The 25,354-nt window shown below is 41.8% G+C and overlaps 1 protein-coding gene across 2 annotated transcripts in view; it reads left to right on the top strand.

Moving 5' to 3' along the window:
- casq1b (calsequestrin 1b) overlaps positions 1-25,354 on the top strand; it is a 61,900-nt gene that overhangs the window by 22,203 nt on the left and 14,343 nt on the right. Inside the window, exon 2 of one of the 2 annotated variants that reach the window (XM_081358918.1) lies at positions 20,070-20,102. The exons of the other annotated variant lie outside the window; for it this stretch is intronic. Coding sequence (XP_081215044.1) covers positions 20,070-20,102 — 33 coding nt within the window. The remainder of the gene's footprint in view (positions 1-20,069; positions 20,103-25,354) is intronic. 2 annotated transcript variants of the gene reach the window in all.

Here is a 25,354-nt window from a genome sequence, read left to right as displayed (position 1 = left end):
CGGTGTAATGCATTGGTCAAAAAAAGTCAGTGTTAGTTTTTTTTTTCTGACAGACCAGCCCATGAAACATGTAGATCAGCGGCCCATTGGTTCTTTCCTTGATTGACACTGGGCTGGCCCAATCACAACTTTAAACGAGTGAGCGAGCGTGCAGCAGTGTCAGTGTGTATCTGTCAAAATAGATGGAGAAGAAACGCAAGGAATGTGCAGATAAATAGCGTGACAGATTATTTCCACATCTGCATAGTTGACGATTTCCGCAATTCACTAGAAATTTAATGAGACGCGTTTGTAAACCATGTTTTCCGCCAAAATAAAAGCTCGATGCAGTTTGCGTCAAAATAAAAGATCATGTGCTTATCTCTTTCAAGTATAGAAATTGGTACAAAACTAATTATGAAAGTTTCCTTTATTTTTTAGTGCATTTGTTTTACAAAATATGGCTATTACTGTCATTGGATTAATATTATAACTATTATTATGTAGTAGGTGTAATGTAAATAGATACTGTAACTAAAAGAGGTTTGAATTTTTCTTTGTTTAATTTGCACACTGAATATGGGTTGGAGCTTTTAAATTTGAACTCTCAAAGTGCACCAGATTGATGAATTTAACATTAAAATGCAAAAAATGTTCTCACGGGGGGGCATGCCCCCGAACCCCCCTAGAAGGGCCGAGGTCCATCCACCACAGTTTTACCAAAAATCCTGTAAGAAACACTGCTATTGCTATGCCGATGCAGCTTATAGCTTGCTTTAGGATTCACCACTGTGGAGTATAGTTCAACTGTATTAATAAATGTCAAATTTTTACTTATTTCATCTGTTAACTCTCACTCGCTCACTCGTTCCGACTCACTCATTACATGGCATTAGTGGTTTTAATGAATAGGAGTTGGTATGCATTTAATTAAGGGCGTGCAAAGATGGGTGGTGTTTATGATCATATAGTGGGCCGGTCTGGGCCAAAATGCCCGGGCCGATTTTTTGTCCCAGTCCAGCCCTGTTTGTTAATGATGTCATGCAGGTGGTGGGGTAATAACTTCTTTTAATGAATCTGTTTGAGATTGAATTAATGCTAGATGTTTTGCTATAAATTACGAACATGGCGTCTGAGGACTATTTCTCATTTTTCTCAGTTATTTTGCTTTATTTCCAGATTCAATCATAGGCTCGTTCTTTCGTAGTAGAGCTCGTTCACACATGCGCACTCTTCAAAAACGGTGCTTTAAATCTCTTGACAAACTAAAAGATGTAAAAGACATTTGTAGGTAATCTAAATAAAAGATACAGATTGTAATGAATGTCAGCTTGCTTATTTTGCTTAAGACAAGGATTTATTAAGTCCACACGTCATCCAAACAAGAAACTATGCTTCTAACCACAGGTCAAAAGCTGTTGTTCCAACCACACAACTTTGCAATGCTGTTTGCGAATGTTCGTTGGAACGATGGTTTCGGGAAACACCGAGTCGTTAAACTATGCTGATAACGACGGAACTTGCGACCATAGTTGACTAACGATGCTTTGGGAAACGCACCCCTGATTGGATTTCACATGGTTTATGTGACTTTCTCACACCACGTAAAATGTAAACGTCAGACGTTGTAGGAAACATACTAAAAGTCACTGCAAAAAGTTGATGCAAAGTACCAGATGAGCAGAAAATGACAATATAACGGAGACATGTTTTGAAACCGGCGGAGAAGACGGCTCGGAATAAAGCCACGCATACCAGCCTCCTAAATTTCTGCTGCTGCCTCATAAGACGCAGTAATCCAGCACATCGGCTTCAGATTTTCATGTTGTAAATAAGAAAACATCTGCCTTGCAAAGTGTCAGCATACATATATCCTTTGCTGCCTTTGATATCCCACAATCCTGTGCTTTCCATTCTGTGACAGTTGAGCTAAAAAAAAGATGGCATCTGAAAGTTGTGGTGGGTGCTCAGTTTTTGTATAAATGTACGATTTTGACCAATCTCATTTCTAACGAGAAATTACTACTGTAGTTAAATATTTGCTTAGTTATCAGCAAAGCCCACTCTATTTTTCTGAAAATTATAACAGTTATGTTGCCTCAGAAGTCTGTCCAAAATCAGTTTCATGAGGTACAAGCTATCAATTACCTGTAGCCTATAACTCATCTCCAGCTACTCAACTGTTTTGTTGAATAAACTCCCACACCTGGGTTCATCTCCATTTCCTGTAGTGGTGTGTCGTTACAATCTGGAAGGGGCCTTAAAGTAAAGAGACAATCTCTGTCAAATTAAAATGTGTGAGATATCCCAGCTAATAGGGAACGTTCTCAGAACATTAGCTAACAATCTGGCTAGGTTCCCTCTGTCACAGAGTCAGCCCAACGCCATACCTTTAGCACCAGATCTCTACACTCCACCCACTCATTCCCAATCACCAGAGTTCTGACCAGCAGAACCTGCATTCACTAATCACCCATGCACTACTGTATATAAGCAGTAACATATCAGTTCACCTTTGTCTGGTCTCGTGGTTCAAGTCTGAACCACTTATCCGACTACCTATCTCTGAGACACTTACCTGTGCAATCCTCTTCCCGAACTCTTCAGTCTTCTTCTGTTATCTGTGGTCATTCAGTCCTCCATTCAGCAATCATCTCCATCTACAACAAATACGAACTGTTGAGCATCTCAGCATAGATCATTCAATTCAGTACTCACTTTGAATTCTTCTATTCTGTGACAAACTTTTTCCAGTGACGTTAATAGAGTGTTTTTTCAAAGTTACCTATAATAAATGAATGTTGCCAAAAATGTTAGAACAAAAAACATAATTTATTCATCGTTCATGGATTTTTTTTTTTTTAAAGGTGCATCTAGCGGTGAAATTGTATTTGGCATTCAAACGAATAGTGCTCTCTAGCGCCTCGCTTTTTCAAATGCGTGTTGCAACTATGGTAGCCATTATGTACCAAGAAGCTATGACAACATGTCTTCCAATAGCACTTCATCGAGTTTAACTATACATGTTCTACTGTTGTGCTGCCCTTATAATGAATTACACAACCAAGCAATGAAAAAAGCTTGTAATTTAGATCGTAACATTGACTTACCTGTTGAGAAGAAAGCAGGCAACTTCAGTGTCCCTTTCAAAGTCTTTCTCCTTCATTAGCTCTTTCCACCTGGGAAAAGCTATCCCGATATTTACCCTTGTTTTTTTAATTCGCCGGTCACATTTCCTTTTAAATATTTTTTTTTGCTTTTTTGATGACGAGGATTCCTTCTCCTGTGGCTCGGTATAAGTACGATCCTGCATTATGAAGTATCGTGCAATGCAGCCATTCAAATTTCCCGGGGCAGTGACTCTCACTGATCTCCTTGTCCGTTTCAGCTGGTTTCAGTAATGTGACGCTGGCTCTGAACGAAAACACGTTGTGGAAACGCGTTGAGGTAGGCTAGTGCTTTTTGTCCCTCTCTGCTATTATAGTTTTTCAAAATGGCGGAACGACATGGAAGCCTCCTTGGACTTACAGTCCAAGTCAGATCATTGGCGGAGGTAATTTTACACCAATGAGGACATATTTAAGAATAAAGACATTGATTTTAGCAAATAAAATACTTAAAAAAAAAACTACACAGTGTACCTTTAAACATTTTAGTTGGACGTTTGTGTAACATTTTTAAATGTACGTACAGAACGTTCAGAAAACATTCAAAAGTAACATTCCCATAATGTTTGCAACAAAATAAAATGAAACATTCCCTTAATGTTCACATAACCAAGAAAAACATAACCAAGTTTTTAAAACATTTAAAATTGGATGCTTTGAACGTTCAGAAAAATGTTCAGAAATAACGTTTTAATAATTTAATGAGAACATTAGCTAAACTTTTTTAGAACATATTTTTGTTTGCAGGGATGAAACAAAACAAAACTGACACTTGCTCAGGGAATCTCATTTACAAAGTGTCCCAAACTAATATCTTTTAAATATCTTTTAAATATTTTGTGTATATATTTTAATATAGTCATTACTACAACTAAACCAGTTTTAAATTTCAGCAATGATCACTATTAGGAAATGTATGAATAGGACCATCTAGTATGATAATGTAATTACCATGTAAAACAAAGACATTAGTGGTTGGCGGAAGAGAATAAGAAAGAGAAAATGATTCACGGTCAAGTTTCATTAGATATTGTATTGGTGCCTTTAGGATTGTAGTTATGTTTTTAATAGTCTTGCTCTGCAATCATAGCTCTTTCATATTTCCCTTGTGATTTCAAATGGCAAGATAGAAAATTAGGCTTCACTAAAATGTTGATACTAAATTTTGGGTTTATCAAATGAAAAGCATCATTCTTTTCTATTGGCCTTTCGCTGTCCACATAAACAGCAAGCTGAAGTCAGAATGTCCCACTGTGGTTTGTGCAGGTTTTGGAGGGTGGAAGATGCTGGATTATAGGGGACAAAAACAGGCGCTGTTGTTTAGTGTGATGAAAGCATCTGCGAGCTCAGTGGTGATGAGTCAGTGGTGAATGTGCCACTCGCTGAGCCACCAGCCCAAACCAAGACACTCATAAAAATACCAAGAAAATGTATTGTGCATCGCAACAGAAGAAATTACAAACAGTAGCTGCACATTTTAGCTCTCAGCAGCCATTTAAAAGGACTTTATTTGGAATTCAAAGAAATTCACATAAATTTAACTAGAAAAAGTAATGTCAGCCAAGACACATTTTGAATGTTGGATTGATGAAGTTAATATTAATATTCAGTAATATTGAATCAACATTGAACTGAATAATGACAGCCCTGAAGTGCCAGCAGAGATTGTGTCAACTAGATTCTCCCCTGTAAAGGTCTCATCGACACAACAGCCAGTGGCACAGATCCTCAACAAACCCATCTCCATACCAACGTGATCTTAAACCAGATGGAACTGGATAAATATTTGGAATGTTCCGATCCAATCTGACTTCTGACCTTTAATGCAGCCTTGTCACGATACGGTCAAGAAACATAAACGAGGACTCAAATGCAGCAAAACAAGATAAGACTTTAATTAACAAAACAAGCAAAAAGGTACAAACAAAACTCCCACGTGGGGGAAACACTAGAACAAAACTTAAACAGATCAAAACACTGGGAACAAAACACAAGAACATTAGACAATGAACCGACACAGACTGCAAACAAGAGGGGACTTATAAAGGGAACTAATCAAGAGGGAACAGGTGGAAAAACTCAAACAATAATCAGATAACAAGTGGGAGGGATCAGACAATGACATGAGCACATGGCCCAAAATAACAAAACACCCATGTGCAGCACAAGACAGGACAGGCATGTGACATTACCCCCTCCCTACGGAGCGACTACCAGACGCTCCATCAGACCAGGGCGGGGCGGGAGGAACAGACCAGGGCGGGACGGGAGGAACAGACCAGGGCGGGAACAGACCAGGGCGGGACGGGAGGAACAGACCAGGGCGGGACGGGAGGAACAGACCAGGGCGGGACGGGAGGAACAGACCAGGGCGGGACGGGAGGAACAGACCAGGGTGGAGACTCTCCTTCGGGCGGCCAGGGCGGAGCAGACTGTCCATCGGGCGGCCAGGGCGGAGCAGACTTCCCCTCGGGCGGCCAGGGCGGAGACTTCCCCTCGGGCGGCCAGGGCGGAGACGACCCCTCGGGCGGCCAGGGCGGAGACGACCCCTCGGGCGGCCAGGGCGGAGACGACCCCTCGGGCGGCCAGGGCGGAGACGACCCCTCGGGCGGCCAGGGCGGAGACGACCCCTCGGGCGGCCAGGGCGGAGACGACCCCTCGGGCGGCCAGGGCGGAGACGACCCCTCGGGCGGCCAGGGCGGAGACGACCCCTCGGGCGGCCAGGGCGGAGACGACCCCTCGGGCGGCCAGGGCGGAGACGACCCCTCGGGCGGCCACGGCGGAGACGACACCACCGGCTCAGGAACAGGAACAGACACCACCGGCTCAGGAACTGGAACAGACACCACCGGCTCAGGAACTGGAACCACTGGCTCAGGCACTAGAACAGACACCACCGGCTCAGGCACTGGAACAGACACCGGCTCAGGAACTGGAACCACTGGCTCAGGAACTGGAACAGACACCACCGGCTCAGGAACTGGAACAGACACCACCGGCTCAGGAACTGGAACAGACACCACCGGCTCAGGAACTGACACCACCGGCTCAGGAACTGGAACAGACACCGGCTCAGGAACTGGAACCACTGGCTCAGGAACTGGAACAGACACCACCGGCTCAGGAACTGGAGCAGACACCACCGGCTCAGGAACTGACACCACCGGCTCAGGAACTGGAACAGACACCGGCTCAGGAACTGGAACCACTGGCTCAGGAACTGGAACAGACACCACCGGCTCAGGAACTGGAACTGACACCACCGGCTCAGGAACTGGAACAGACACCGGCTCAGGAACTGGAACCACTGGCTCAGGAACTGGAACAGACACCACCGGCTCAGGAACTGGAACAGACACCACCGGCTCAGGAACTGACACCACCGGCTCAGGAACTGACACCACCGGCTCAGGAACTGACACCACCGGCTCAGGAACTGACACCACCGGCTCAGGAACTGACACCACCGGCTCAGGAACTGACACCACCGGCTCAGGAACTGACACCACCGGCTCAGGAACTGACACCACCGGCTCAGGAACTGACACCACCGGCTCAGGAACTGACACCACCGGCTCAGGAACTGACACCACCGGCTCAGGAACTGACACCACCGGCTCAGGAACTGACACCACCGGCTCAGGAACTGACACCACCGGCTCAGGAACTGACACCACCGGCTCAGGAACTGACACCACCGGCTCAGGAACTGACACCACCGGCTCAGGAACTGACACCACCGGCTCAGGAACTGACACCACCGGCTCAGGAACTGACACCACCGGCTCAGGCACTGGAACTGGCACCACCGGCTCAGGCACTGGAACTGGCACCACTGGCTCAGGCACCACCAGCTCAGGCACTGGAACTGGTACCACCGGAACTGGTACTGGAACTGGCACCACCGGCTCAGGCACTGGAACTAGCACCACTGGAACTGGCACTGGAACTGGCACCACCGGCTCAGGCACTGGAACTGGCACCACCGGCTCAGGTCCTGGAACTGGCACCACCGGCTCAGGCTCAGGAACAGACACCGGCTCGACGGCGGCCATCTTGTCAGGGGACACAGGCTCGGCAGGCGTGATGTGAACAGGCTCGGCGGCGGCCATCTTGTCCAAAGACACAGGCTCGGCAGGCGTGACGTGAACAGGCTCGGCGGCGGCCATCTTGTCCGAAGACACAGGCTCAGCAGGCGTGACGTGAACAGGCTCGGCGGCGGCCATCTTGTCCGAAGACACAGGCTCGGCAGGCGTGACGTGAACAGGCTCGGCGGCGGCCATCTTGTCCGAAGACACAGGCTCGGCAGGCGTGACGTGAAAAGGCTCGGCGGCGGCCATCTTGTCCGAAGACACAGGCTCGGCAGGCGTGACGTGAACCGGACTCGGGATCACCGGAACTGGGACCACCGGAACTGGGACCACCGGACTCGGGACCACCGGAACTGGGACCACCGGACTCGGGACCACCGGGACTGGGACCACCGGGACTGGGACGGAGGGAGTCTTCCTTCTCCTTCGTTTCGGGACCACCGGAACTGGGACCACTGGACTCGGGACCATCGGACTCGGGATCACCAGAACTGGGACCACCTTCCTGGCCATTCTCTCCTGATGGCGAATAAGACCCTCCACCATCGCCTCAAAAGTGACCCCGTCAAACGCCGATCGGATCAGCCAGTCCATCGGTTCGTCGAGCGCATGATTAAATAAGTCTTTACGAGCCTCCACGTCAAGATTCAGCCCCTCAGCTGCGCTACAAAACACGTGACTGAATTCTCTCACCCCCGTCCCCTGCTGACGAAGGGAGATTAGTTTCTGAAATTGGAGAATCCGCTCCCAGTGCGGACAGGAGACTGGTTGCGCCCCCTTTCTCCGCTGAGTCCTCATGGGTCGGTTCATTCTGTCACGATACGGTCAAGAAACATAAACGAGGACTCAAATGCAGCAAAACAAGATAAGACTTTAATTAACAAAACAAGCAAAAAGGTACAAACAAAACTCCCACGTGGGGGAAACACTAGAACAAAACTTAAACAGATCAAAACACTGGGAACAAAACACAAGAACATTAGACAATGAACCGACACAGACTGCAAACAAGAGGGGACTTATAAAGGGAACTAATCAAGAGGGAACAGGTGGAAAAACTCAAACAATAATCAGATAACAAGTGGGAGGGATCAGACAATGACATGAGCACATGGCCCAAAATAACAAAACACCCATGTGCAGCACAAGACAGGACAGGCATGTGACAAGCCTGAATCATGATCATGCACTGTTCGGCTTACTTAGTTGGGGACACTTAATATTCAACAATATTATTGATCTGGGTCCGTATACGTTTTGATCATTTCCTTTCCTGTTTGGAATGAAATTACGAGAAATGAAAACCAGCTCGTTTATTCGTTTTTTAGTTTAGTTTAAAAAATGAAAAATTCGATTTTGGCTCGATTTTTCATTTTTCGTTTGTGGTTTACAAATTGGTTTATGCGTTCGATATTTCATTTGCACACGTGGGCGGCGCTGAAACGCCCCTTTCATCTGATTGGTCAAAACGCTCCGCCTTCAGTAGGCTACTAGCTTTTCTTTCTGTCAGGCAGAATAAGAGTCAGTACGAGTGTGGTACTGAAAAATGCACTTTAAAAAAATATTGTCTGAAACCACCACTCATTAACTACGCACAATATCTGAAGCAGAAATATGTTGCTGGTCACATAATTCGTGCTGCTGCGACTTGCAAGCGACCCCATTAATGTGAACCACAGTATATGACAGATTATTTTAGCATGATGTATTTCCCATGGATAAATACAGTGCAAAGTTCCGTCTCTTTGGATAAAAGGGAAATGGAAATAAAAATCAATAATAGGCTGAACCGTACCATGATAATATGTCCGTAACATTAGATGTCCGTAGATGACCTACCCATAACTGTTACATTAGAGTTAGGGGATAACACAGTTTGTACAGTATAAAAATCATTATGTCTAAAGTTCCCATAAAACAAGAAAACCCAACAACCCAATGGGAATATATCCTTGTTGTGTAAAACATCTGTTCATAATCTGTGATTACACAATTCCAATACAAATAGCACCGGGAGGCGTCTGAAATAACTCTGCAATGATCAATCCGCATTTTTAAACCAGCTAATTTTACAGTAGGCTACTCATATTCAGAATCTCCTTCTCGTATAATGCCAACGACCAAACAAATGGGCTTCCTTTGTGAAATATAGCAGACCACCTAAAATAACAGTTTAAAAAAGGTGATCTGCTATTTTTCACAAAGGAAGCTCAGTCAGTCAGTCAGTCAGTCAGTCAGTCAGACAGACAGACAGACAGACATATGTTTAATTTCCTCATAATATACATTTGCACATCACCACATTTTCAATGATTCTCAAACGACTTGACAAATGAATCAGTCTCTCTAAATCCCCCCTTACGCGAGTTACTCTGCTCTGATTGGCCAGACAGCTCAGTCTGTTGTGATTGGTTTACTGCATGCAGCGCGCGCGTCAATAACAAAAAAGCTGTCCCGAGGCTTCCTACACACTGATCTATACAATGACATTCTATATAGATCAGTGTTCCTACACCGTAAACTATAGACAGTAATGAAAAATGACGTTGATTTTACCATATCAATGCGAGCGCGAGTTCGATGATGAAACACTGGGTATTATGGAAGAACTAGTTATTCAACCCGAACCTCCATGGACGACTCGAGCAGGACGTTTCTCAGTGATAAACTATTCAGTTTGAGGTACAATATGAGATGTTGCAACTGTAATTCCTCACCGTCAGTATTAACAAGTGCATGTCCATCAACAAACCAATTATTTTACTTGTACTAATTTATTTATAGAGTATTTTTGTATAATATTGCGGTGAACACGTGGAAACTGTATCAATAACAGTGCATGTATGCAATGTATACATTAGCCGAGCTCTAGCTTGAATGACTGATGTGAATGACTGATGTAACATAAATATTGGTAAAACAAATCTTGCTCCATACTTAACCTTTCCTCAAACTTGTGAGAATGACAGACAATCTGTGTGACAAAAAACACAGTTATAGGTAATAGTGTCTCAAACTGATTAACAGAAGTATTTCAGTAAGACAGTAATAATGTGAGTTAGCCAGTTAGCCAGTTAACCTACACAATATAAAACTCAAAACGAAGTATTTTGAACACCATCTTTCAAGAGCAAGCAGTTTGCGAATCCTGCATTGAACGCCGAGATTTGAGAAGTCGTCGTCAGAGAAATAAAGGGAACACAGAAAAAGTTTAGGATTATACTGCTGTGATATTATGGTAAAGATGAATTTTAACCACTGATTCTCCACATGCTCGTCCTTGGGCAGTGAAAAAAAAAACTGGCTTTACCTTCACATTGTAGAGCACAACGTGACATGATGCTATCCAGTATCCACAGGAATTAGCTGCAGGTTTGAGGTTCAAGTTTTCCCTGGTGTCTGTGCACACAATAAGTGGGCGGGCAATATGCTAATATTTCGCCTTGACGTCGTTTGAAAAACAATTAATTTAGGCTAATTGACTCAGAGTCGACTCTTACTTTTGAAAGACAATAACTTTATATACGGTGCACTTTCAGATTAAAATTTTTGCAGGATGTTTTCATTCACTTAGAGCTATGTTACACACTACATGAAAGGTAATTTTCAAAAATCCATAAATGGGGCCCTTTAAATGTGTTAGGCCTATATACATTTTCGAATATAACAAGCATTACAAACTACAATAGCCTAAACAGACCTGGAACCTTTGTAAGATATGCACTCGTCTTCACAAAAATGCAGTGTGTTTAAACATCTCGTGTGGAGAAAATATTGTTTATTCTGGGCAGTATGGCAAGCCATGGCAAAAAGCAGGATAACTTGTAGGCTATAGCCTACTTGAAAGGAAAACAAATTTGCTGCGTAAGTTTGTGTTGTTGAATCATATTTTTTCTAGTAGGCTATCTTAAAATATAGAGCTCATGACAAATAAAAGTTCCAGATGGACAAACATTAAATGCAAAAACCAGTGTGAATAACAATATCTTAAAATAAACTAGAGTGGATACACATATGTGGCCTATTTATGAATGAAATTCATGCATTTATTTGTCATTTAAACTGATGCAAACAGGGAAAGAGAGTAGAAAAGACTTGGCCTATTATCCTGTCGCCCTCTCTAGTGGACAGCATTAAGTATTACGACATACATTGCTCAGATAACGCAAGTTAATAATAAATAATAATAATAATGTTTAAATATATGCTGGCTTTCTCAAGCCAACATAATAAAGAAAACTCAGAGTAACATCGACCAATTCAGTATGTAATAAAATTGTATTAGTTTTATAATAAAACTAATAACATTTTAAATGTAGCCTATGCCGTGCTCGTCAACCGACATGATTTTAATTAATCCCAAACCTGGTAATTTTATCAGTATTAATGTATGTTCACTGATTCTAGCTTATCTCTTTTCTGTCTCTTTCTTTTCATGTGAACTGAGTAGGCTACACATCTACATTCATAAATATAAACTTTATTTCTATTAAATTTTCAAAATTACAGTATTTATAGCCTACATTTGTCACACAGCCTACCTGCCTTTTGAAGTAAATAAAAGACGACAGTGGTAAATGTTACGGACATATTATCATGGTACAGTTCAGCCTATTATTGATTTTTATTTCCACTTCCCTTTTATCCAAAGTGACGGAACTATTAGCACTGTATTTATCAATGGAAAATACATCATGTTAAAATAATTTGGCATATACTGTGGTTCACATTAATGGGGTCGCTTGCAAGTCGCAGCAGCACAAATTACATGACCAGCAACATATTTCTACTTCAAAATTTGTGCGTTGTTAACAGTGAGTGGTGGTTTCAGACATTATTTTATTTAAGTGCATTTGTCAGTGCCGCACTCGTACTGACTCTTATTCTGCCTGACAGAAAGAAAAGCTAGTAGCCTACTGAAGGCGGAGCGTTTTGACCAATCAGATGAAAGGGGCGTTTCAGCGCCGCCCACGTGTGCAAATGAAATATCGAACCCATAAACCGATTTGTAAACCACAGACAAAAAATGAAAAATCGAGCCAAAATCTCATTTCTCATTTCAAATCTCATTTCTCAAATCTCAAAACAGTGATGTCATTGTCCAGCTCAACTCTGTTCTCATACAATGGTGTCAATGCAGGGAGGAATGAAACGAGAAATCAAAACCAGCTCTGAAAACCAGAGAAATGAAAAAAAAAAAAAAAAAAAAAAAAGAGAGCTTTGTTTTCATTTCTCGTTATTCCATTACAAACAGGAAATGAAATGATCACAAAAGTACACGGACCGATCTGCCTGCGTTGACACCATTGTATGAGAACTGATTTGAGCTGGACGATGACATCACTGTTTTCTCCAGAGATAAATGTTATTTAAAATATAGATAAATGTACTAAATTACTAACTTTTTACAACAGAAATTAATCAACACTGAACTTACTTAAGCTGGACAATGACTCTATTTTCTGCTGCTGAACAGCCAAAACAAACTTTGTTGCATTCTTTTCCTTTTATCACTATAAAGCTGGTTTGAAGCAATCTGTATTGTAAAAAGCGCTATAGAAATATAAGTGACTTGACAAAGTCTTGTTTGAAAGTTTTGATAAAACATTTAAAATGCCTTGAAGCTTGAAGGTTTATAGGCCTTACAGACAGAAAGAACAATAGATTGAACAAATTTAGTACTGTTTTTAATGGTCACTTGTAAGCAAAGCCAGTTAAGGACTACTGCTCAATTTTGGCGTGTACTAAAGGGAAAAAAATAACTCCAAAAAACACCATGCAACTTTTTTGTTATTTGTTAAAGTAGCTATTATGAACTCACCTCTGAAGCCAAAGGTCAAATATGTAATTTGCTTTTTCTACTGCAGGTTTAGATATTTAAATGAACTATTTTCCTCATTGTTGATTTCCTGAACTCATTGAGTTCTGAAGTGAAGGTCAGACCTCTCTAAACATGTTAAACATTACAAACAAGAGGAATAAAACGTTCCGGTGATAAAATTAGCATGGACAACTTTTCAGCATCAAAAAACACAGTAATTTCGACCTTACAATTTTTTCACACATCCATGGTTGTGTCACAAGTGATGTTGGTGTTAAATCAGCTTAACCCTTGTGCTGTGTTGAAAACCCTATAACACTTGTGATGTTCATAGTCAAAAATGACCAGCTTGCAAAAAAGAAAATGCTTATAAATCTCTAGTTGTTCTACCTTATCACCAGATATTGGATTCAGTCTTTTTGTCAGCTTGTTTTCTTTCCATTAGGACATGTTTTGTATTTATTTTTTGGAACTGGTCAATTGTAGGCCTTATTTATCTGAGCTTATGTACCTCAGTTTTTGAGTGAAAAAACAAACAGACATTATTTTTGTATATTTTTGTCAATTTTACATAAAATATGAAAAAAATTGCTCTAGTATCACACTATTGTGCTTTAATGTTTAACCAGGAAATTTGTTTTGAAATGGTTTTATTTTGTACAAAATGGTCACACTTGTGGTGTTTCCGGTGCAAAATGTCCGGCCTACAAAATATAGCTTATAAATACAGTATGCTATTTTATCACCAAATATTGGATTCAATCTTTTTGTCAACTTGTTTTCTTTCAGTTAGGCGTCATTGATCTGAGCCACACTGATTTGAAGATAAAATTCATCTCTGTGAAAAAGAGACAAAAATAGAATAAAAAGAGATTTATAAGCAATTTTTTTGTAGGCTGGTCATTTTTTACCCTGAACACCACAAAGACTTTGTGCCATTTTCTACAAAATAAGTATTTCAAGACAAATTTTCGTGAACCAAACTGAGACTATATATATATATATAATATTACATTTCTTAAATCCATAGAGATCGCACTATGTCTCACACTTTGTACGTCACCAACAGTCTGTGTGCAGTCTGGCTCAAAACACTCAGGCATGACGGCGTAACGTTACGATTATAACGTAAGACTATAGAAAAAATGACAGATGTTAGCTTCAGTAAAGTTGGCTTCATTCATTGAGAGAAAAGGTATGACGTCACATGTGTGCGTTCTGGGTTTGTAGTCTCTGTAATTACATATTTTTACAGTCTTATACCTCAGCAGTTTTACATCAAACTGCGACTTTCTTGACTTTAAAATGTATCTTTTAAATTGACAAACATCATATGTGTAAATCAGGGCACAATTCAAACGAGATCAAAATATTTGTTGTCTCTCGCCATTGACTACCATACAATATTTTTCCGAAATAAGGTCCCATGGTGGTATACCGGAAGGGGAGGGACTTAGGCTATCTATACATCACGGTTGTTTAAACCAATCAGCATTAAGCTGTGTCGTCAGAAAGTCGTTTCACATCGTGCTTTTGATCGGCGCAGTCGGTGGAGAGCACCTGCGCTCGACTGCAGAATCCGACTAGTATGGCAAGCCATTTTAACATTTAAAAGCTAGACTGGATATGTGTTGCAGATATCTTTAATTCAGTTTTGCCTTGTCGAAAAGAACATTTCAGATATCCGCAACTACATTCTTCCTATCCATAATTGTCATTTCAGATATCCACAAAGACATTCTTCCTAGGACAAATGACATCACTTTTGCCATTCATTTGAATGGGGTTTATCATTACAGATATCTACAATTCAGTTGCAGATATCCACTATGTGAATTACGGATATCTGTAACTGAATTGTAGATATCTGTAATTCTAGTTTGAGATATCTTCAATTAGATTCTGACTAGTCATAACTCCAGTTCAAGATATCTTTAATTCACCTCAATTCAAGATATCTACATGTTCCTTTTCAGATATCTTAAATTAAGTTTTGACTAGGCGAAATTACGTTGTAGATATCTGTAACTAGAGTTATGTCTAGTCAAAATGGCGTTGTAGATATCTCAAACTGGAGTTAGGGATAGTCATAATTTAATTGTAGATATCTATTATCAAGTTAAAGATATCTTGAAATTAATTTTGATTAGAGATATCTGAAATTTGAGATATCTGTAACTTTTATTCTGCCTAGTCAAAATGTAATTACAGATATCTTGAATTAGAGTTTTGACTAGGCCAAATGACGTGGCAGATATCTGTATGCATGCATCACACTTTAGGCGGGAGCAGAGCGTGTTGTTCATCATCAAATCACATAGCACCTGTTAACTGTTAACTTTAATTAGCACTGATTAGCACCATGTCAGAGCAACCAGAGTTTTTAATCATCTTTTTTCATGCTGTTAGATACTGTTTCAAACTGAAAAAATAAAATAAAAAATAAGAACTAATCTGAACTAAGAACTTTGTTTCTCATCTAAGGAAGTTAATGTTATTGTACTTTCATGAATAGCATGCATGTAAGCATCTTTATTAAAGTGAATTAGTGTGAATCTTTTTCATGCATAAATCTTACGGCAACAACAACCTTTTAAGCATGAACATAAACATAGCATTGTAAAAATTATTTTATTTTTTTTGTATATAAAAAACATTTTCTGGTGTTTTTTTCGATTACAGCCTGATTCTTTCTTCTTCCATTCATAGAAATAAAGAAATTAACCCACTTTTTCTTTGATTATGGTGGGGAGGGGAAATGGATATGTAAAATAGAGCAACGTCATGCACAATAATTTGCACTAGTCATAATGACGTTTGAGATATCTTTAACTTTCATTCTGCCTAGTCAAAACTGAATTACAGATATCTGCAATTGTCATTTAAGATGTGTGACGAGTTGAATGTCATTTTCAATGAGGTCATTGCAGATATCTGTAATTCAGTTTTGCCTAGTCAAAACTGAATTAAAGATATCTCTATCTGTCGTTTCGACTAGTCACAATTACGTTACAGATATCTTGAATGACAATTCCAACTATCCAAAATGTAATTACGACTAGTCAGAAAGACATTGTTGATATCTACAATGTTAATTCCGGATAGTCAAAATTTGCTTTTAAATGTTAAAATGGCTTGCCATAGTCACGTCTGCCTTGCTCGCGAGAGTTTTTTGACATACGTCAGCATGACATCAGAGCAAGGCGGACCGCACTCGGACACATTAGGCTTGTTTGAGATGCGCCTTGCCTCGCCTGAAATGTAGTCGAGAGTAGGCGGCTGCAGTGAGAGGAGGAGTGAAAAAAGCGCAGGCAAGCCGGACAGTTCTCTCTTCTCGCAGTGGATCTGACACCTGTGAGATCAAAGATGGATATCGCGGGATTCACGGGATTCACGCTCGTGCACAGTGTTGCTATTAAACTGGGTGGAATTTAAGTTCTGTTGCTTTTATATGAAAATAAATATAATGAACAAGACACCCAAAGTAGCCTACTTATTAAATTCCATTCCAAATACATGTTTATTAGTCTTTTTTTCTTTAATACAGACATGTGTTTTTTCTTTTCTTTTTTTAATAAAAATTACATTGCATAACCCATAGAGATCGCACTGTTAGATAGTTTGGGAATATTCACACATACACATAAAACATGATATCAGAGTTTTAAAATCAAACATTTTAAAAGAGAACAATACATCACGGTTGTTTAAACCAATAAACATTAAGCTGTGTCGTCAGCAAGTCGTTTCCCATCATGCTTTTGATCAGCGCAGTCAGTGGAGAGCAACTGCGCTCGACTGCAGAATCCGACAGGTGTGCCTTGCGCTCGCGAGAGATTTTTGACATACGTCAGCATGACATCAGAGCAAGGCGGACCGCACTCGGACACATTTCTAACCGGCATGCATCTCGCGCTGATCACCGGTGATCGGTTCTGCGCAGATTTTGCTCATCTCAAACAAGCCTATTTCTAACCGTCACGCATCTCGCGCTGATCACCGGTGATCGGTTCTGCGCAGATTTTGCTCATCTCAAACAAGCCTGTTGTTTCATGTTCATGTTTCCTGGTTTGACATGCTCCCCTTTGTCATGTGTGATTCACTTGTCGTCATGTGATCATGTGCTTCCCAAGTCTCATGTGTTTGTGTTATGGTGTCATTGGTTCATTGTCTTGATTGTCTACAGGTCTTGTTAAGTCATCCATCCTTGTGTATTTAATATGTTTTGCCTTAAAGAAATCTTAAACATTATAGCCACACAAATGTGGTTCAGGGAACGCGTATTGATTATATTCACTGCACATAACGTTAGCCTATTTATAACAAAACGAAATATAAAACACAACCCTGCCTCTTTTCGTTTAAATATAATATGAAAATATTAAACATTTTAATATGGTCCAGGCAATATGTGCATTTCTACTAAACAACAGATGTTGCAGTAAACAACATTACAGATCATCTTCGTTATATTAAAATTTAAAATGACAAAACTCAACCCAGTCTCTTTTTGTTCAATTTGATCGTCTGGATCTCACAACCTGGATAAAATTTTCATAAATCTTTATAAATAAACCACAGATTTGAGCTTTAAACAACTACATTCTCGCCTGAAAAACTCTTAAAACTACATTTCATGATACAAAAACAGTAGTATTATATTTCAACTGTATATTAAAAAATGGCGCTTCTTATGTTGTCATTCTCCTTGGCGCAGCCTATGCTCGTTATCAGCTGTCAATCAAGCTGTCAATCAAAGTTAACCACGCCCTTATTTGTCATACATTTTATATCTAAATACGATCTAAACTAACGAGTTAGAAAAAAATTCACCCCCCTCACAGTTGTCAGGCACACGGAACCTATCGAAAAATACAATAAAAGTCCATGGGACCAACCTGTAAAAGCATGAATTTATGCTGTGAAAACGGACATTTTAACATGGTGGTCTATGGACATTTGCTCCCTTTTGGGACCTGCCCCTAGCGGATTTTCGATGTATTGCAGTTTTTCGCACTTCCGGGTAGGCTTCATTTTTCAGATTAGAATGTTGCCACTTGGTTCAGTCCCAGAACGTGCACTGTGTGAACAAAAGCCATCATCAATGCCGTGTCGTAATGATGACGCTGAAGCCGGGATCGTTCGCCAGTTGTGAAACGGTATGTAATGTGCTAGTTTATGAACGAATCAGAGAAAAAAAATGCACAAGCATGGTTTCTCGAGAGAGAAATCGTAGCTCATAAGCAAACTTAAGACGCTGCTGAGACATTACATGTCACGTCGATGTCACATGTCTTTACGGGATTTTTACGGGTTGTGTGTGAATGCACTCTCTGATTCCGGAAAATCACTGGCAGTGTGAATGAACCAAAATCAAACTAACCCGGGTCAAATCCCGGGTCACTTTATCTGTGTTTTTTCCGGAATCTCTGTAAGGGTAAAAGAAATGTGTTTCTTTTTTTTTATTTTTCTTTTTATAAGATTCTTTCTCTGTCTGAGCACATGCTGTCAGATATGAATCATAGTTGAGTCATTTCAGCTGTCATATTCTCACAAATAAGCATACAATCATCAACAATCTGTTGCTAGAAGTACAGCAAAACATTTATTTTATGAAGCAAGAATCAGAATCCAAATTTTTTTATCAGAATCCAACAGAATTGTTTAATGGTTTTACTATTTTATTTTTCCTTTAATACCTTTAAAAGATAAAAAAAAAAAAAATGTATTCTCTATTTGTGAACATTGAACAATTTGGTGCTTTCTGGGTACATATTTCACTACACGTTTCATGCGACACATCCACAAGAAGGGCTATAAGCGATATAATTGTTCTCTCCATTGCAGATGCTGAAATCATCTGAAATCATACACTCTCTTGAGTAGGTACTTTATTTTGGGAACACTTTATTTTGATGGTCCCTTTTGAACATTCTGTTGACTAAAGTAACTTTGCAACTATACGTCAGCTAACTCCTATTAGAGTATTAGTAGACTGTCTGCTTAATATTTGCTAACTCTTTATTGTGATGGTCCTCCAACAGACATTCTACTGACTATATGTAACTTTGCAAGTATATGTCAACTTATTCTAACCTTAACCCTACCAGTCTACTAATATTCGACTAACACTCTAATGTGAGTTAGTAGATGTAGGTGCAACGTCCCTTATAGTCAATAGAATGTTAAGGAAAAAAAAGTGAAACGCTTATTCTTAATAAGTGCTTACTTTGCGAGCCCTAAAAAAGTATGTAGTACGGTCACACCAATGGTGACGTCATATATAGTATGAATTTGAATGTACTACATCCGCCATGTTGTCACTGTCATGTGTCCTACCAGCGTCAGTTGTGTGCTTCACTGCCATTCACAAATCCTCTCCTGCGGCCTCATGGGATAGTAAAGTGTCCATCGGATGCGCACTTCAGAATCTCACCGGAAGTAGTAGGTCATCTGGGTTCTTTTTGCCGACTCTTCTATGAGTAGGCTACTGTGTGTACTCACTGTGTGAGTAAAGTGCACATATGGAGTTGATTGTGTGGTGCAAACATAAAAACAAAATCTGTTTACAAATCATACACTATTATTAAGTATTTTGATTGATTGTGCAAGGAACCTTGCTAAAATTTATTTATCGATAATCTGTATCATAATTTTGTGTGAAAATAAATACAATTGGTTGTTTTTTTACTGCCCACTTGTGTTTATTTCAGCTGTAAACTGCAGTGAAATGTGTGTATAGGTAGGCCTATATGTTTTAGCAGTCACGTATTTCCAATGAGCCTGGGTTGTTTGTTTGAATTAGTTTCTGAACATCTGTTGACATGCTGAGACAAAATAACAGAACAGAAGTGCAGGAGTCCAGAGAGGCTTGTACAAAGCAATTTCCCTCATTTCTAAAATAAATTAGTTTTTAAATCTTTAACTGTGACTAAGAGCAAGAATAGTTTATTTTATGCTCTGTTAGTTATTTTATGCTCAAATCTAAAGTCACCTGACCTTTCTCTGCAGTTGCTAACAAGCCCTGCCGCCTTGACCTACCAGGTATGTTCAAGCCCTCAAATGATTGTGTTTTGTTCTGTTCTCTCTTTCTCTGTGTTTCTGAAGTCTGGCTTATCACTAAAGCTTCATCCAAAATATCTGAATAGCATCCTTCCCCCCTCACTAGAGCCACTCTAAAGGTGTTTTATGATAAATGAGCGGTTTGTAAGAACCATGGAAAGAACAAATGATGCTCCTTCAGACGTGTTGGATGTGGCCGGTGAGAGATGTCGCAGTGAGTTTTTACAGGATAGCACTTCCTGTGAGGCAGAGACAAGTGACCTGCTGCTGCCATTAATGCATCCGTCCACTTATTTATTTACTTTTTAATGTGCTGCTCACCCTCTAGCTTGTCACCACATCCCAACCTCTACATCATGAGCTGTGTTAAACACAGCCTTGTTGAATTCATTCAGGAAGATGGGGAAAAACTCTGATGTAGCAAAAATGTGGCGGAATGAAGCTCAAGTGTCTTGTTGTGAGTGCTGTAACTTTGGCATTTGTGTGCTGATTTATTGTTTGCATCTTTGGAAGTCAAATTAAGATATTTGTGATGAAATCCGAGAGTTTTTAGTCCCTCCATTGGGAGCAATGCAACTTAAACATTTAAGGTCCAGAACGATAGGAAAGACATCATTAAAGTAAGACTTGAGTGGTTTAAACCTCAATTTAATGAAGCGATGCAAGTGCTTTGTTTGTTTTGTGTATGTTGCGTTGCTCCCAATGGAGGGACAGAAAGCTCTCTGATTTAATAAAAAAATAACTTCATTTGAGTTCCGAAGATGAACAAAGGTCTAATGGGTGTGGAATGACAAGAGGGTGAGTAATTAACAACACAATTTTTATTTTCCTTTCAAAAGGGAACTCTCGCTGCATCCTCTAGAGGGCGCTACGAGCATGAGTCTAAACATGACAACGAACATGATATTGACAGGTGGCAGCCTATGACGTCACCATTGGTGCAACCTTGAGTAGAAAAGGGCACCTGTGAAATACGTCATCCTTTTTCTTGTCTTCAGGAGACTGTCTGTTTGAGCGTGTGTCTAAATAGGCAAACTATAGCCAGCAATAGAACTATGAATTTCAGGAAGTGTGTTCATCAGTGTCAGTGTTTCCTGACATCAGTCTGATGACACACATGATGTGCATTTTGTGCCTGGGCGAGGGGCATCCTTGTGGAGGCTGTATGCGTGCATTGTGAGCACTTTTCCATGAGGAAGCTTCACTCTCGTTTGTCCCTTTTCTCAAGGGAATCAGGACAGCCATCTCTACCTTGTGGTTCAGGACCCGCTGCAGCTGAGGCAGAGACTGAAATCGTGGGGCTCGCAAGTGGAGCTCGCCGGCGAGAGCGAACTGCAGGATGATGATGTGTTATCCCTCACATCATCTGATCCAGCAGCGAGATGAGCAGGATGAGGCTGTTGAGACCGAGGATGTCTATGAGCACTCACAGCCCACCTGCCCCACATATGATGAGCTTTTGGACGTTATGTCTCGCACCACAGAAAGATTAGATCTGCCAGAGAAGCGTGAGAAGTGTGAGCTCCCTCGCAGCCTCCTTGATGCACGCTTCCTGTTGGGATTTAACCACCCAGCTCAAACGAGTCTTCTCTATCTCCCAGATCTTTACCTGAGGGGCGGAGATCTTGGGAAAGCCATATTCTGCTTGCATCCATAGTGCACAGGCAAACTATTCTGATGTGGAGGAGATGCAGGAATATGGTTATGTGTCAATGCCTCCGACTTAAGAGACGCTGGCCAGCTATCACTCGGTAGGTGAGGCATCCACATTGAAGACGACATTTCTGCCAACTAAGCCGCTGCGTGTTACATCACGTCTGAATGGCAGAGTATATGCTGCAGCAGGTCAGGCTGGGGCGGCTTTGCACACAATAGCTGTGCTGCAAGCCTACCAGGATGAACTGCTGAAGGACCTGGACCAGGGCCAGGGGCTCCCCCCTGAAGATTTGGCTCTCCGTGCACAAATTAGACTGCCGCCGCGATCGGTCGATCCATGGTAGCTATGGAGAGACATCTCTGGGTAAACCTGTCCAACATCGGGGAGAACAAAAAAAATTCTCCTCAATGCACCAGTTTCGCCTTTCCGAGATTCTGTCGAGACAGTGGTCAGGACGTTTCAGGAGGCGGAGGCACACTCCACGACTTTTAAGACCTTAATACCACGCCGGTCCAGATCTACACCTCAAGCCACAAAGTGGGCTGGCCCGTCTCCTCACTGAGGTCAGGTGGGACTCTGACACACTTTTACATCTGACCCTGAAGCTGGACCTATGATGTTTTTGGCAGTATGTTTTTATTCCAACATCTGCCTTACTGAGGGTTTGGCATTAGAGGCTGGCTGTGAATGCGTTGTCTGACACTGGACAGTTTACTAAGTAGTAGGCTCTCAGTGAGCCTCCTTAGTTACTGCTTTCTATTTGAAAGGACCTGTGTTATGCCCTCTCACCTATGTAGTGTTTTGCTCAGGTTTTCGCCTTCTCAGAGCTAATGTTCTGATAGTTCTGTCAGGTAGTTATTCTCTCCGGGAGCCTCTCTGACTGTTTATTTTATGGAAGTATTTTTGGGCATCCTCTTCCTAGAGCTCTGCTCAGAAAGCGTCATCAAGTAGTCCTTGGTAAGCTGCTCTGAGTGTAGGATGTTGCTATGCCTCCTCTCGCTTTAGAGAGTTGTCATGTGGGGGCCTCCATCCGCAGAGCTCCACCATGCAGTAATGCTGAGTTGTCAAGCTTTTGAGCCTCCTTAGCCAGTGTCTTTAGGACCATGGGCCTCCACTCGCTATAGACAGTTATTTTAGCCTCCACTCTTTGAGCTTCACCTGCATCCAGATCGAATTGATTAGACTCCACAGAGCCGCCTCAGGAAGCAGAGAGAGAGAGAGAGAGAGAGAGAGAGAGAGAGAGAGAGAGTCGTTATTATAAGGCCTCCATCTTCCGAGCTCAGCCTAGGGCTAAGTTGTCAGGCTCTCTGTGGGGCGTGGTTTGGTCTCCTCTTGATTTAGAGAGTCGTCATGTTGAGGCTTCGGCTCCTAGAGCTTGGCCAGGCAGTTTGCTAAGTTGTTAGGCTCTCTGTGAGCCTCCTTGGCTACCGCAGGCGTTCTAAGACCTCCTCTCGCTAGAGAGAGTTATCTTTATTGAGGCCTCTGCTCCCCAGTGCTCCGCTAGGATTAGCAATTGTGAGTTGTAGGCTCTCTGTGAGCCTCCTTGCAAGATATGCTGAGCATGGGGTGTCATTAGGTCTCCTCTCGATTTAGAGAGTCGTCATACAGAGCCCTCCGCTCCTAGAGCTCGGCTAGGTGGTAGGGTAGTATGTCAGATTGTTAGGCTCTCTAGGAGCTTCCTTAGCTACTGACATTCGTGTGGAGTGTTGTCAGGCCTCCTCTCATTACATGCGTTTTATTGAGGCCTTCACTTTTTCGGAGCTTTACGGGCCAGTTAGAGTTTATAGCTTTTTCTGAGCTTTCTCAGTACTGCCCATGGGTTGGAGCGTTTGCTAGGCCTCTTATTTGAGGCCTTCACTCTTCATGGCTGTCTTGAACAGATCTTCAGAGCGTTAGGCTCTCTGTGAGCTTCCTTGGAAGCTGGCCTGAATATGAACATAGTTAGGCTTCCTCTCTTTAGAGTCACACTTTTGAGGCCTCCGTTCTTGAGAAGCTCCGGTCTATGATCTCATTGCTGGTGTGCACCTTAGGGACGTGTTTAGACTCATGCTTCAGACACTGGTCACGCTGGAGGCATTCTTCATAGCTCCCTCCAGGGGACGTAACGCCTCATTCCCCTTCTCAGGGAACCATGGTTACATGCGTAACCTGAGACGTTTTGAGTGAACTAACCTTTTAAAATAATCAACTTTAAATGTAATAATGAATAACACACTAAAGTTTAAATTATAATCACATATTTTAAATGTGCTTTAATATGTAAGTCAACACATTAAAATAAGTAATAATAATAAGTTTTATTTATATAGCACTGTTCAATAACTCAAGAACACTTTACATAATTTTGACAAATACAGATGTACAATTAGGAAACAAAAGGCAGTCAGATGATCATTTAACATACAATAGTTAATAAAACTGTCTCGGGTGGTTGCAGGAAGGCAGACGGAGACGAGAATATATTTTCTAAAATGAAGGTTTAATGTAATTAAACACTTGACAGCAGAACAGGTAGCAACACACACTAAATGTAACGGAGATCGGACAAAGACTGACAAAACAGACAGACCTTAAATGCAAACACAGATTACACTGATTAACAGAACACAGGTGATACAGATGACGATGACGACTAAACAGGTGATACAACTGAACTGATAATGACGGTAACCATGTAAATGAAGGAGTGGCGGGAAAAGAACAAAGGAAAACAGGAACAAATCAAAACACAAACTGACAGTCCAAACATACACTGACACGTGACAGTACTCCCCCCTCCCAGTAGGAATGTCCTTGCACCGTAGATAGACCAACTGCGGAGGGAGGGGGCTCAGGTCCGATGGGCCGAGGTGGAGTCCTGGTCGCGGAGATTGGGGATACACCGACCACGATGGAGCTGGAGACTGGCAGACCCGCGGCGACCCCACATCCCTAATGGTGGAATAAGGGTGAGCTGAGGGGCTGACAGGAAGCAGTGGAGGCGTGGATGAGGAGATTATGATGGGAGGAGGTGAGAGAGGGAGGCTGGGTGGGAGTTTACGAACAGGCTCAGGTACCATCTCAGGCTCAGGCTCTGGAGCTGGAGACTGGCAGAACCGCGGTGACCCCACATCCCTGATGGTGGAATAAGGGTGAGCTGAGGGGCTGATAGGAAGCAGTGGATGCGTGGATGAGGAGATTATGATGGGAGGAGGTGAGAGAGGGAGGCTGGGTGGGTGACAAAATACCAGACCCAAAACATATGGATATCGATTCCATTGACATTGCCCCAATGGGGAGTTTCCATGGACTGGCCATAACATCTGTGCCACTAGTCCCATTCAACACAGAGTTGTCTTTGTCGCCACTATTCCTGTCAAGCATAGAGTTGTCTTCGTCGCCACTGGTTCAGTCCAACACCAAGCCTGTTTCCTCACCCAGAATCTGTTCAGTGTTGTGGCGATTCCCTGGCTCTGCCTCATCTCAAGGTGGAGCCCTCAGCTTCACCTTGGCTCATCGACCAGTTGGGTCCACCTTGGCTGCTCGCCCCCTCGACTTCACCTGTGTCCATTGTTCTTCTGGCTCCACCAGGCTCCCT

Source organism: Scardinius erythrophthalmus, assembly GCF_964197995.2.
Source record: "Scardinius erythrophthalmus genome assembly, chromosome: 2".
Taxonomy (NCBI): Eukaryota; Metazoa; Chordata; class Actinopteri; order Cypriniformes; family Leuciscidae; genus Scardinius; species Scardinius erythrophthalmus.
Note: the sequence above shows the minus strand (reverse complement) of the source record. Positions and strands in the feature narration are given on the sequence as shown.